Here is a 16,597-nt window from a genome sequence, read left to right on the forward strand (position 1 = left end):
AGGAGGCGGGATTTTTGGGGGGAGGTGGGACACCATAAACTAAATTGACAGGGGGGAACAAATTTTATAGTTATGCCACTGGATTCCCCATCGCTCCCCCATTAGTGCCCACAGCCCCTCGCTCCCCACCTAACCCTGCCCGTCTCCCTGAAGCGGAAACGGGCTGGGATTCCGCCCCCCGCCACCGAGTGATGGCGGTGTGCGTGTGTGTGAGATGCTTGCGCTTCCCCGTCAGATGGGGCCAGTGGGGGGGGTTGGAATCTGGCGAAAGCTGGTGTTGAGTGAGAGGCGTTTATATGTGTATATTTATCTCAAACTCTCGTTATATACTGTATATATATATGATCATGTGACATCTCGTTATATACTGTATATATAACTGATACTGTGACATCTCGTTATATACTGTATATATATCTGATACTGTGACAGCTCGTTATATACTGTATATATATCCGATACTGTGACATCTCGTTATATACTGTATATATATCCGATACTGTGACATCTTGTTACATACTGCAGATATATATCCGATACTGTGACATCTCATTATATACTGTATATATATCATATACTGTGACATCTCGTTATATATTGTATATATATCCGATACTGTGACATCTCGTTATATACTGTATATATATATATCCGATACTGTGACATCTCGTTATATACTGTATATATATCTGATACTCTGACATCTCGTTATACAATATATATATATCTGATACTGTGACATCTCGTTATATACTGTATATATATCTTATACTGTGACATCTCGTTATATACTGTATATATAACTGATACTGTGACATCTCGTTATATCATGTATATATATCCGATACTATGAAATCTCGTGATATACTGTATATATATATCCGATACTGTGACATCTCGTTATATACTGTATATATATCTGATACTGTGACATCTCGTTATATACTGTATATATATGATACTGTGACATCTCGTTATATACTGTATATATATATAATACTGTGACATCTCGTTATATACTGTATATATAACTGATACTGTGACATCTCGTTATATACAGTACTGTAGATATAACTGATACTGTGACATCTCGTTATATACTGTATATATATATCTGATACTATGACATCTTGTTATATACTGTATAGATATCAGATACTGTGACATCTCATTTTATACTGTATATATATCGGATACTGTGACATCTCGTTATATATTGTATATATATCTGATACTGTAACATCTTGTTATATACTGTATATATATCGGATACTGTGACATCTCGTTATATACTGTATATATATCGGATACTGTGACATTTCGTTATATAAAGTATATATATCTGATACTGTGACAGCTCGTTTTATATATATATATATATATATATATATATATATAGCTGATACGGTGACATCTCGTTATATACTGTATATATATCGGATACTGTGACAGCTCGTTTTATATATATATATATATATATATATATATATATATATATATATATATATATATATATAGCTGATACGGTGACATCTCATTAATATATCTGATACTGTGACCTGAATACTTTCTTTGCTACCATCCTGAGATATACTTCATATACTGATTTATTTATATCACATCTGCCAAAAGCATAAAAAAATGGTCCGAGAGGTTCTTATCTGCCGCCACATTGTATGTGCAAGTGTAACCCTGCCCCCTAACCCTATTACCTTAGCCACACCCCTTATACCCTGACCCCTAATACCTCACCCCTAATGCAATCCCCTGCTCTGTGTTGTCCCCAAACACCGTAATCTGGATGTAGTGCATACTGTAGAAATGGATATTCTCATCACCACATTGGTCAGACGTTCTATTACTTTGTAAGACTGAGGGGGGGGGGGGTTCTGGTTTCCCGGAAACCCTGCTCCTCTTGTCAAGTGCCTTAATTTATGACAATTGCCCTGGTATAATATGATGAATAGAACTGCCACCACACCATGCAGTGTTAGGGACAGAGCAGAGCTGCCATCACAACATGCAGTGTAAGGGACAGAGCGGAGCTGCCACCACATCATGCAGTGTAAGGGACAGAGCGGAACTGCCACCACACCATGCAGTGTAAGGGACAGAGCGGAACTGCCACCACACCATGCAGTGTAAGGGACAGAGCGGAGCTGCCATCACAACATGCAGTGTAAGGGACAGAGCGGAGCTGCCACCACATCATGCAGTGTAAGGGACAGAGCGGAACTGCCACCACACCATGCAGTGTAAGGGACAGAGCGGAACTGCCACCACACCATGCAGTGTAAGGGACAGAGCGGAGCTGCCACCACAACATGCAGTGTAAGGGACAGAGCGGAGATGCTGCACATGCCCAGTGTACCAGCTTTTTCTACCACATTAACTACTACTCAAACATTGCACTGGACCAGAGTGTCTCACACAGCAGCCTGCCCTGCAGAACAGTGAATGACTGGGCAAGCAGGTTAGAGAGGAGCAGGAGGCAGGATTTTTGGGGGGAGGTGGGACACCATAAACTAAATTGACAGGGGGGAACAAATTTTATAGTTATGCCACTGGATTCCCCATCGCTCCCCCATTAGTGCCCACAGCCCCTCGCTCCCCACCTAACCCTGCCCGTCTCCCTGAAGCGGAAACGGGCTGGGATTCCGCCCCCCGCCACCGAGTGATGGCGGTGTGCGTGTGTGTGAGATGCTTGCGCTTCCCCGTCAGATGGGGCCAGTGGGGGGGGTTGGAATCTGGCGAAAGCTGGTGTTGAGTGAGAGGCGTTTATATGTGTATATTTATCTCAAACTCTCGTTATATACTGTATATATATATGATCATGTGACATCTCGTTATATACTGTATATATAACTGATACTGTGACATCTCGTTATATACTGTATATATATCTGATACTGTGACAGCTCGTTATATACTGTATATATATCCGATACTGTGACATCTCGTTATATACTGTATATATATCCGATACTGTGACATCTTGTTACATACTGCAGATATATATCCGATACTGTGACATCTCATTATATACTGTATATATATCATATACTGTGACATCTCGTTATATATTGTATATATATCCGATACTGTGACATCTCGTTATATACTGTATATATATATATCCGATACTGTGACATCTCGTTATATACTGTATATATATCTGATACTCTGACATCTCGTTATACAATATATATATATCTGATACTGTGACATCTCGTTATATACTGTATATATATCTTATACTGTGACATCTCGTTATATACTGTATATATAACTGATACTGTGACATCTCGTTATATCATGTATATATATCCGATACTATGAAATCTCGTGATATACTGTATATATATATATCCGATACTGTGACATCTCGTTATATACTGTATATATATCTGATACTGTGACATCTCGTTATATACTGTATATATATGATACTGTGACATCTCGTTATATACTGTATATATATATATAATACTGTGAAATCTCGTTATATACTGTATATATAACTGATACTGTGACATCTCGTTATATACTGTATATATATATATCTGATACTATGACATCTTGTTATATACTGTATAGATATCAGATACTGTGACATCTCATTTTATACTGTATATATATATCGGATACTGTGACATCTCGTTATATATTGTATATATATCTGATACTGTAACATCTTGTTATATACTGTATATATATCGGATACTGTGACATCTCGTTATATACTGTATATATATCGGATACTGTGACATTTCGTTATATAAAGTATATATATCTGATACTGTGACAGCTCGTTTTATATATATATATATATATATATATATATATATATATATATAGCTGATACGGTGACATCTCGTTATATACTGTATATATATCGGATACTGTGACAGCTCGTTTTATATATATATATATATATATATATATATATATATATATATATATATATATATATAGCTGATACGGTGACATCTCATTAATATATCTGATACTGTGACCTGAATACTTTCTTTGCTACCATCCTGAGATATACTTCATATACTGATTTATTTATATCACATCTGCCAAAAGCATAAAAAAATGGTCCGAGAGGTTCTTATCTGCCGCCACATTGTATGTGCAAGTGTAACCCTGCCCCCTAACCCTATTACCTTAGCCACACCCCTTATACCCTGACCCCTAATACCTCACCCCTAATGCAATCCCCTGCCCTGTGTTGTCCCCAAACACCGTAATCTGGATGTAGTGCATACTGTAGAAATGGATATTCTCATCACCACATTGGTCAGACATTCTATTACTTTGTAAGACTGAGGGGGGGGGGTTCTGGTTTCCCGGAAACCCTGCTCCTCTTGTCAAGTGCCTTAATTTATGACAATTGCCCTGGTATAATATGATGAATAGAACTGCCACCACACCATGCAGTGTTAGGGACAGAGCGGATCTGCCACCACACCATGCAGTGTAAGGGATAGAGCGGAGCTGCCACCACAACATGCAGTGTAAGGGACAGAGCGGAACTGCCACCACACCATGCAGTGTAAGGGACAGAGCGGAACTGCCACCACACCATGCAGTGTAAGGGACAGAGCGGAGCTGCCACCACAACATGCAGTGTATGGGACAGAGCGGAACTGCCACCACACCATGCAGTGTAAGGGACAGAGCGGAACTGCCACCACACCATGCAGTGTAAGGGTCAGAGCGGAGCTGCCACCACAACATGCAGTGTAAGGGACAGAGCGGAGATGCTGCACATGCCCAGTGTACCAGCTTTTTCTACCACATTAACTACTACTCAAACATTGCACTGGACCAGAGAGCAGCTGCCAGGAGGAAGAGACAGGAGCCTTACCATGGAGTAGGAGAGGGTGAGATTAGAAAGTGCAGCACTGGTTCTATTATGTTGTGTATTTATTTATTATATGTTTAACCTTTTCCTGACCACTTATCTTATTTAAATGTGTGGAACAGCCTGTGCTATAGACCATCTGTACATATTAATACTGTGTTCCATGCAGTATCCAGTGTATAATAAGACCAATATTCAGGGCTGTTACCGCTCCCCACACTCCTCTACATACTCCAATGCGCTGCAGAGTGGGAGACTTTGGATTACATTTGGAAACCCCCTTCTAAAAATCCTGCGTTTGCCACTGATAGCGCCTGTGCCAGGTTACCCCATCAGTTCTGGACTCTCGCCCTGTTCTCCATCTAGTGGGTTCTATGCAGTGTACACCATGGAAACCAATATAAAGCCAATGATGAGAGGCAGAGCCTGGCAGAAGACGACACGATACGAGGAGCCACCAGTAACAATGTACACGTATAAATCTCCAGGGTACAGCACCCAGATCCCTACAATGTGACACAGTGACATCACAGTGACATCACCAGCCATCAGCCTGACCCATGTCTGCTGCAGTGGTCCAAGTACACAGATACAGGGTAGTCACATATATAATCATGTCATTTATTTACTGCGATGCCACAGCATATGATATCAGAGATATTCCTGTGATAATAATAGGGAATGTGCTTTTCCTATAGCAGACACTGCAGGCCATCTACTTCACGTTGATAACAGAGAACAATAGCTTGCAACCAGCTGTTTAGAGAATGTAAACTTTAAACACATGGGAGCTTTATTACAAAGTGCGTGTGTAGATGTCGGCTCAGCGCACAACATGGGGACACAGTTCGGCCCCTCGCTCTCAGGAGACCCCTCCACAAACTAGGACCCCAGGCGTGCAGAGGACCAGGGGACTGTGCGACGGAGCAGATGCTAAGGTGCAGGACATTGCAGTAGGTGTAGCTTTCCCAGGCTCCTGTATGGCTTACATCAGAAGGTGCAGACACACTGAGCAGTCCCATCTAGTTGGTGTGCTGATTACGGCTATAGACGGTGTCCCACATGCCGACACAGACTGTTTCTGCCATAGTATAAGCTGTTGAAACGGCCATTTATCAATGATCACATTTACAATGGAATCTGGGTGCGATATCCAGGCCTGGGTCACATCGGGGGAATGGATCACCCTGCAGGGGCTCTGAAAGAATCCAGTCCCTGCGGTGTGCCACGCATTAGACTGACCGCCATACACAGACCATTTCCGCAGAAGGTTCCTGAAGATGGCGGTAAATCTGCCGCAATCCCCCATAAATACTGTGGTCCCTCCTATATACATTCACTGGATAATATTTGCTGTAAACGGGTGTATTGGGAAAATAGCTCCACATACTGTTGCTGAATGGGTCTCTTAGTGATGGGTGGAGGCTCAGTACTACCCCACCCAAGGGCCTAACTACCATAGGTGCAAGGGATGCAGGTGCTATGGGGCCCAGAGCTGGAGGGGGCCCATCTTTGCTGTGTAAGTAATATCACCATCAGCTGCTAAATAGGGGGCCCTTACAAACTTTTCCTATGGGGCCTACGAACATCTAGGTATGCCTCTGACCCCACCCATGGGATGCCGGAATACACAATACTGAGATATATATATATATCCAGAGACATATCACGTTTGGCGTATTATTTCCCAGAAAGCAGCAGCAGGGAATTGAGATCTGTGTTACAGCCCTAGAGGTATCCTAGCTATGGGGAAGGGTTTACGTGCAGGGGTAGGGGGTAGGGGGTTTGGCACTAGTTCTAGGTATAGACTGGATTTGGCACACAACTGTGGGTTAATCGGATGCGTAAGGGTACATGAGATGCCCACACCATCTATGTCACCCTGCGGGGGGGTAATGGCAGCGATATTCCACCCTCCGCTGTTATAGAGAGGGGAACGTTCGGACCACTCAGTGCAAAGTCTGCTCTTATTGCTATTGTTTCTGATACAAACTGGAATCTTCACATTTATAGGGACAATATAACACGTTCCCTCTGCCCTGGAGCCTGCGAGGAGCATATTTAACAGATCAGTTTCTCGAACCTTATGGTATTTGGTTCTCAGGTCCTGCTGCCATAAAGGTTCAAGCTCCCACTATCCCTCACACCTACAGGTTCTCCCCTCCCTTCCCCCCACACGCACCCACCAATCTCCCCGCCTCGTGTCTCTCTTTACCCCACTTTTTGCGGGTTGCTAGACCGCACACCTTGCTCGTAAGCCACTCTCTGCCCAATGAGATACTGGGCCGCTTGCGTTGCACCGGGAGGTCCAGTGATGGTCACCTTCCTGCTCCTCGTTCCTGGGACAAATTCCCCTTTCTTGGAGATTTGGATTCGAGCTCCCGTCAGTTCTTGGTACTCAACCAGTGTTTTACCACCTTTTCCCAGTATTGCCCCGACCAGTGTTTCTGGGACAGCCATCTCCAGAGTCTCCTTGCCTGTTACAGTCTCTGCTGCCAACTTCTCCATGAGAATCCCTCCCCCGCCGATCCCGAGAGCTGGGCCAGCATCCCCAGTGTAGGATGCCAGCAGACTGACGGCTGCTGGGTGAACACTACCCACCAGAGGGTTGAAACCCAAACCTGTGCTGTAACCATAACTGGCCAAAGTATTTAGGGCAGTAGAGATTGCCAAGAGGTCTCCTCCTGAGATTGCTGGTGGAGCTGGTGGCGCAGCTGGGAATGGCGCAATGGTCGGTTCTGCAGAACCTCCAGCATAAGGAGACCCTGTGGGGTTGGAGTTGGCCACAGGACCCTGTGAGTTGATGTAGCTGATGTTGAGATGGGATGTGCCCTGAGGTGGGTCCTCCCGTGCTTTGTGTATGATGCTTCTCATGGCACGTTCCACCTGACCAGCTTCTCCACTCACTGTCACCACTCGCTCCTGAAGGTTGGGTCCTGCAGGTTTCTGTGAGAGCTGGACCCATGCCCCAGATTCCTCCATTATGCTCCGCACAGTGGCACCACCCTTGCCAATGATCAGACCAGCTGTTGTGTTGGGCACAATGAGTTTGGCCTGAGAAAGAATTAGGAGAAACATGTTAGATGCTGCGTGTATAACGTGGCTAGTACATAGGGCTGCTCTGTACACACTGGGCAGATGTATTAAGCCGGGAGAAGAAATAAACTGGAGACAAAGCACCAGCCAATGAACTGTGGTTGAAAACGGACAGTTGGGAGTTGATTGGTTGGTGCTTTAGCTCCAGTTTATCTCTGCCCCAATGTCAGGTATGGGAGGGATGATAAGGAACCACACAGACCTGCTTGGCGCGCTCCACACTCATATTGTTTTGGGTGGGAATAAGGACTCCCAGGTCGCTTTTAGCTGCTCCTTGTGGGACCTCCCGCACTTTCTCTGCGATGAAATTGTGTACAGACAGCAACGCCTCTGCGGTTCCTTGCACCAAACACACTCGTTCTGTGGTCCCTGCAAAGACACAAACAGGGCGTTTCATTTCTACCTCCATATTAACAAGGCCACATTTGTTGCTATTGGGGGCAGCGGAGATTCGGCGTAACATACTGCAACCATTGCAACTCCCAACACCCCGTGTTACTGCAGCAGGTATATGAGTCAGTTTGTGCCCAGGGAACAGAGAATCCAGGACATTATATTATCTGATGTGCCCAGCATTGCCCATTCCTGTGTTACCTATCATACCCCCCCATTCTGCACCCGACAACAGCACCACAATCTCAGCCCCCACCCTGACTACAGCACCCTGATCTCAGCCCCCACCCTAACTACAGCAGCCTGATCTCAGCCCCCACCCTAACTACAGCACCCTGATCTCAACCCCCCACCCCATCTACAGCACCCTGACCTCATCCAACCCCCCCAACTACAGCACCCTGATCTCAGCCCCCCACCCCATCTACAGCACCCTGATCTCAGCCCCCACCCTAACTACAGCACCCTGATCTCAGCCCCCACCCTAACTACAGCACCCTGATCTCAGCCCCCCACCCCATCTACAGCACCCTGATCTCAGCCCCCACCCCATCTACAGCACCCTGATCTCAGCCCTCACCCCATCTACAGCACCCTGATCTCAGCCCCCACCCCCCAATTACAGCAAACCAATCTCAGCCCCCACCCCAACTACAGCACCCTGATCTCAGCCCCCACCCCAACTAAAACACCCTAATCTCAGCCCCCACCCCAATATCAGTCTCCCCCCAACTACAGCACCCTGATCTCAGGCAACCCCCAACTAAAACACCCCAATATCAGCCTCCACCCCGACTACAGCACCCCAATCTCAGCCCACCCCCAACTACAGCACCCCTATGTCAGCCCTAACCCCAACTACAGCACCCCGATCCCAGCCCGCCACCCCCAACTACAGGAACTCAGTCTCAGCCCCCACCCCAATATCAGTCTCCCCCCCAACTACAATACTCTGATCTCAGCCAACCCCCAACTACATCACCCCAATCTCAGCCCCCACCCCAAGTACAGAACCCCAGTCCCAGCCCCCACCCTGACTACAGCACCTCAATCTCAGCCCCCCCAACTACAGCACCCTGATCTCAGCCCCCACCCCAACTACAGCACCCTGATATCAGCCCACCTCCCCAACTAAAACACCCCAATATCAGCCTCCACCCCGGCTACAGCACCCCAGTCTCAGCCCCCCTCAACTACAGCACCCTAATCTCAGCCCCCACTCGAACTACAGCACCCTGATCTCAGCCCACCTGAACTACAGCACACAAAACTCAGCCCCCACCATAACTATAGCACCTCGATCCCAGCCCACCACCCCCAACTACAGCATCCTAATCTCAGCCCCCACCCCAATATCAGTCTCCCCCCAACTACAGCACCCTGATCTCAGGCAACCCCCAACTAAAACACCCCAATATCAGCCTCCACCCCGACTACAGCACCCCAATCTCAGCCCACCCCCAACTACAGCACCCCTATGTCAGCCCTAACCCCAACTACAGCACCCCGATCCCAGCCCGCCACCCCCAACTACAGGAACTCAGTCTCAGCCCCCACCCCAATATCAGTCTCCCCCCCAACTACAATACTCTGATCTCAGCCAACCCCCCAACTACATCACCCCAATCTCAGCCCCCACCCCAAGTACAGAACCCCAGTGCCAGCCCCCACCCTGACTACAGCACCTCAATCTCAGCCCCCCCAACTACAGCACCCTGATCTCAGCCCCCACCCCAACTACAGCACTCTGATATCAGCCCACCCCCCCAACTAAAACACCCCAATATCAGCCTCCACCCCGGCTACAGCACCCCAGTCTCAGCCCCCCTCAACTACAGCACCCTAATCTCAGCCCCCACTCGAACAACAGCACCCTGATCTCAGCCCACCTGAACTACAGCACACAAAACTCAGCCCCCACCATAACTATAGCACCTCGATCCCAGCCCACCACCCCCAACTACAGCACCCTGATATTAGCCCACCCCCAACTAAAACACCTCAATATCAGCCCCCACCCTGACTACAGCACCCCATTCTCAGCACCCACCCTGACTACAGCCCCCCCAACTACAGCACCCCTAACTCAGCCCTAACCCCAACTACAGCACCCTGATCTAAGCCCACCCCCCCAAACACAGCACCCCAATCGCAGCCTCCACTATGACTACAGCACCCCAATCTCAGCCCCTACCCCAACTACAGCACCTCAGTCTCAGCCCCCACCCTGACTACAGCACCCCTATCTCAGCCCTAACCCCAACTACAGCACCCTGATCTAAGCCCACCCCCCCAAATACAGCACCCCAATCACAGCCTCCACTGTGACTACAGCACCCCAATCTCAGCCCCCCCCAACTACTGCACCCTGATCGCAGCTACCACCCCAACTACAGCACTCAAAACTCAGCCCCCACCCCAACTACAGCATCCCGATCCCAGCCCACCACCCCCAACTACAGCACCCCAAACTTAGCCCACCCCCAACTACAGCACCCCGATCCCGGCCCACCGCCCCCAACTACAGCACCTCAATCCCGGCCCACCGCCCCCAACTACAGCACCTCAATCTTAGCCCATGCCCCAACTACAACACCCCGATCCCAGCCCTCACCCAACTATAGCACCCAAATCGTAGCAACCCCCCCCCCAACTACAGTACCCCAATCTCAGCCCCTTTCCCAACTACAGCACCCCAATCTCAGCCCCTATCCCAATTGCTGCCCTCACCTCAACTATAGCACCCTGATCTCAGCCCCGACCCCAACTTCAGCCCCCTGGTGTACATATTAGTGACTGATAGGGAACTGTACGATGAGACTACAAGGTATGAAGCACATTCGGCACAGAGGACCCGGTGTCAGGTGGTGGCTAAGATGGGGACGAGATATGGGGACAGGACACGGAGATGGCTGAGATGGGGACAGGACATGGGGAAGGACATGGGGGCAGGACAAGGACATGGCTGAGATTGGGTCATGATATGGGGGCAGTAACTGGAGACAGGACATGGGAATGGCTGAGATTGGGACAGGACATGGGGGCATCTGAGATGGGGCAGCAGGACATGGAGAAGGCTGAGTTGGGAGAAAGGACATGGGAATGGCTGAGATTGGGACAGGACATGGGGACATCTGAGATGGGGCAGGACATGGGGCAGCAGGACATGGAGAAGGCTGAGGACATAGGACCCCGCCTGGTAGTTACAGTCCGCCCCCGCCTGGTAGTTACAGTACCTACCCGCCTGGTAGTTACAGTACGCCCCGGCCTGGTAGTTACTGTACGCCCCCGCCTGGTAGTTACAGTACGCCCCCACCTGGTAGTTACAGTACGCCCCCGCCTGGTAGTTACAGCACGCCCCCGCCTGGTAGTTACAGTACGCTTCGGCCTGGTAGTTACAGTACGCCCCCGCCTGGTAGTTACAGTACGCCCCCGCCTGGTAGTTACAGTACGCCCCCGCCTGGTAGTTACAGTACGCCCCCGCCTGGTAGTTACAGTACGCCCCCGCCTGGTATATACAGTACGCCCCTACCTGGTAGTTACAGTACTTCCCCGCCTGGTAATTACAGTACGCCCCCGCCTGGTAGTTACAGTACGCCCCCCACCTGGTAGTTACAGTACGCCCCCCACCTGGTAGTTACAGTACGCCCCCCACCTGGTAGTTACAGTACGCCTCCCACCTGGTAGTTACAGTACGCCTCCCACCTGGTAGTTACAGTACGCCCCCCACCTGGTAGTTACAGTACTTCCCCGCCTGGTAATTACAGCACGCCCCCGCCTGGTAGTTACAGTACGCCCCCCACCTGGTAGTTACAGTACGCCCCCCACCTGGTAGTTACAGTACGCCCCCCACCTGGTAGTTACAGTACGCCTCCCACCTGGTAGTTACAGTACGTCCCCCGCCTGGTAGTTACAGAACACCCCCACCTGGTAGTTACAGAACACCCCCCACCTGGTAGTTACAGAACACCCCCCACCTGGTAGTTACAGAACACCCCCCGCCTGGTAGTTATAGAACACCCCCCGCCTGGTAGTTACAGAACACCCCCCGCCTGGTAGTTACAGAACACCCCCGCCTGGTAGTTACTGACTGTGGATGCTTTGGTCGACAGTGTCTACAGCATTCATACACCCAGTCATACAGCTGAATACAGCATTCATACACCCATTCATACAGCTGAATACACCCAGTCAGACATCTGATTACAGCATTCATACACCCAGTCATACAGCTGAATACAGCATTCATACACCCATTCATACAGCTAAATACAGCATTCATACACCCAGTCATACAGCTGAATACAGCATTCATACACCCAGTCATACAGCTGACTATAGCATTCATACACCCAGTCATACAGCTGACTATAGCATTCATACACCCAGCCATGCAGCTGAATACAGCATTCATATACCCAGTCACACAGCATTCATACACCCAGTCATACACCCAGTCACACAGCATTCATACACCCAGTCATACACCCAGTCACACAGCATTCATACACCCAGTCATAGAGCTGAATACAGCATTCTTACACCCAGTTATACAGCTGAATACAGCATTCATACACCCAGTCATAGAGCTGAATACAGCATTCTTGCACCCAGTCATACAGCTGAATACAACATTCATACACCCAGTCACAAAGCATTCATACACCCAGTCATACAGCTGAATATAGCATTCATACACACAGTCATGCAGCTGAATACAGCATTCATACACACAGTCATACAACTGAATACAGCATTCATACACCCATTCATACCGCTGAATACAGCATTCATACACCCATTCATACAGCTGAATACAGCATTCATACACCCAGTCATACAGCTGAATACAGCATTCATACACCCATCATACAGCTGAATACAGCATTCATACACCCAGTCATACAGCTGAATACAGCATTCATACACCCAGTCATACAGCTGAATACAGCACTCATACACCCAGTCATACAGCTGACTGGGTAGTTACAGTAGGCCCCCACCTGGTAGTTACTGACTGTGGATGCTTTGGTAGACAGTGTCTACAGCATTCATACACCCAGTCATACAGCTAAATACAGCATTCATACAGCTGAATACTCCCAGTCATACAGCATTCATACATACATCCATTCATACACCCAGTCATACAGCTGAATACAGCATTCATACACCCATTCATACAGCTGAATACAGCAATCATACACCCATTCATACAGCTGAATACGGCATTCATACACCCAGCCATACAGCTGAATACAGAATTCATACACCCAGTCATACAGCTGAATACAGCATTCATACACCCAGTCATACATCTGAATACAGCATTCATACACCCAGTCATACAGCTGAATACGGCATTCATACACCCAGTCATACAGCTGAATACGGCATTCATACACCCAGTCATACAGCTGAATACGGCATTCATACACCCATTCATACAGCTGAATACAGAATACATACACCCATTCATACAGCTGAATACGGCATTCATACACCCAGTCATAAAGCTGAATACAGCCAGGGCCGGCGCTACCACTAGGCAGCTTTAGGCAGCTGCCTAGGGCGCCGGCCACTGGAGGGCGCCTCTTCAGCCCAACAATTAAATCAGCAGCAGCATTCTAAAAACTGTCCCTGGTCCCTGCTGCTGGCGATGGCTGCCTAGCGCTGGTGGTGAGACACTGGTCCCAGAAGATGCCGACCTGCCCCTCACCATTGGCGTCAGTGGGGAACAGTGCCTCTGTGGCAGCAGCCTTACGCAGTCAGTGGCTGCAGCAGGGACTAGGGACGGATCTCCCCGCCAGTCGCAGAAGAAGGAACCGCTGCACGGGTCCTGACCTGTGCAGCGGTGAGTGGCACCAGCGAGGTGAGTGTCACCTCCTATACCTTCCGCCACCCCCCAGCCCCGGGAAATGATGCCGGGCATCACCCCCCGCCCCAAAACGCAGCGGTGGGCTGCCGGCGCAATCACCGGCACCCCACGTGTACAGCGGCCGGGTGAGCATCACAGCTCCCCCCCCCAGCGTCGCGGCGGCCTGCCGCCTCAATCACCAGCTCCCCTCCTCCTGTACAGCGTCCGGGGGGCGGGTGGGCACCGGAGCGTCCCCCCCCGCCTGGGGCGCTCCGGTGCCTCGCACCAGCACTGAATACAGCATTCATACACCCAGTCATACATCTGAATACAGCATTCATACACCCAGTCATACAGCTGAATACAGCATTCATACACCCATTCATACAGCTGAATACAGCATTCATACACCCAGTCATACAGCTGACGATAGCATTCATACACCCAGTCTTACAGCTGAATACAGCATTCATACACCCAGTCATACACCCAGTCACTTAGCATTCATACACCCATTCATACACCCAGTCACACAGCATTCATACACCCAGTCATACACTCAGTGACACAGCATTCATACACCCAGTCATAGAGCTGAATACAGCATTCTTACACCCAGTCATACAGCTGAATACAGCATTCATACACCCAGTCATAGAGCTGAATACAGCATTCTTACACCCAGTCATACAGCTGAATACAGCATTCATACACCCAGTCACAAAGCATTCATACACCCAGTCATACAGCTGAATACAGCATTCATACACACAGTCATGCAGCTGAATACAGCATTCATACAACTGAATACAGCATTCATACACCCATTCATACCGCTGACTGGGTAGTTACAGTACGCCCCCACCTGGTAGTTACTGACTGTGGATGCTTTGGTAGACAGTGTCTACAGCATTCATACACCCAGTCATACAGCTGAATACAGCATTCATACAGCTAAATACTCCCAGTCATACAGCATTCATACATCCATTCATACACCCAGTCATACAGCATTCATACACCCATTCATACAGCTGAATACAGCAATCATACACCCATTCATACAGCTAAATACGGCATTCATTCACCCATTCATACAGCTGAATACAGAATTCATACACCCAGTCATACAGCTGAATACAGCATTCATACACCCAGTCATACATCTGAATACAGCATTCATACACCCAGTCATACAGCTGAATACAGCATTCATACACCCAGTCATAGAGCTGACTATAGCATTCATACACCCATTCATACAGCTGAATACGGCATTTATACACCCAGTCATAAAGTTGAATACGGCATTCATACACCCAGTCATACATCTGAATACAGCATTCATACACCCAGTCATACAGCTGAATACAGCATGCATACAGCTGAATACAGCATTCATACACCCAGTCATACAGCATTCATACACCCAGTCATACAGCTAAATACAGCATTCATACACACAGTCATGCAGCTGAATACAGCATTCATACACACAGTCATGCAACTGAATACAGCATTCATACACCCATTCATACCGCTGAATACAGCATTCATACACCCATTCATACAGCTGAATACAGCATTCATACACGCAGTAATACAGCTGAATACAGCATTCATACACCCAGTCATACAGCTGAATACAGCATTCATACACCCATCATACAGCTGAATACAGCATTCATACACCCAGTCATACAGCTGAATACAGCATTCATACACCCAGTCATACAGCTGAATACAGCACTCATACACCCAGTCATAAAACTGACTGGTTAGTTACAGTACGCCCCCACCTGGTAGTTACTGACTGTGGATGCTTTGGTAGACAGTGTCTACAGCATTCATACACCCAGTCATACAGCTGAATACAGCATTCATACACCCAGTCATACAGCTGAATACAGCATTCATACACCCAGTCATACAGCTGAATACAGCATTCATACACCCAGTCATACAGCTGAATACAGCATTCATACACCCAGTCATACAGCTGAATACGGCATTCATACAGCTGAATACTCCCATTCATACAGCATTCATACATCCATTCATACACCCAGTCATACAGCTGAATACAGCATTCATACACCCATTCATACAGCTGAACACAGCAATCATACACCCATTCATACAGCTGAATACGGCATTCATACACCCATTCATACAGCTGAATACAGAATTCATACACCCAGTCATACAGCTGAATACAGCATTCATACACCAAGTCATTCATCTGAATACAGCATTCATACACCCAGTCATACAGCTGAATACAGCATTCATACACCCAGTCATACAGCTGAATACAGCATTCATACACCCAGTCATACAGCTGAATACGGCATTCATACACCCATTCATACAGATGAATA

General features: G+C 47.9%; 1 protein-coding gene across 2 annotated transcripts in view; it reads right to left on the minus strand.

Moving 5' to 3' along the window:
- Window positions 1-5,477: 5,477 nt before the first annotated feature.
- The window catches only part of LOC146036427 (RNA-binding protein Nova-2-like), a 33,630-nt gene continuing 22,510 nt past the window's right edge, over window positions 5,478-16,597 (minus strand). For both annotated transcript variants that reach the window (XM_083160425.1, XM_083160424.1), the window contains exons 3-4: window positions 8,169-8,335; window positions 5,478-7,924 (exon numbers count right to left, since the gene is read on the minus strand). In XM_083160425.1, coding sequence (XP_083016551.1) covers window positions 7,082-7,924; window positions 8,169-8,335 — 1,010 coding nt within the window. In that variant the 3' untranslated portion in view covers window positions 5,478-7,081. The remainder of the gene's footprint in view (window positions 7,925-8,168; window positions 8,336-16,597) is intronic.

The sequence above is a fragment of the Crinia signifera genome, chromosome 9 (genome assembly GCF_055691185.1).
Source record: "Crinia signifera chromosome 9, ASM5569118v1, whole genome shotgun sequence".
Classification (NCBI taxonomy): Eukaryota; Metazoa; Chordata; class Amphibia; order Anura; family Myobatrachidae; genus Crinia; species Crinia signifera.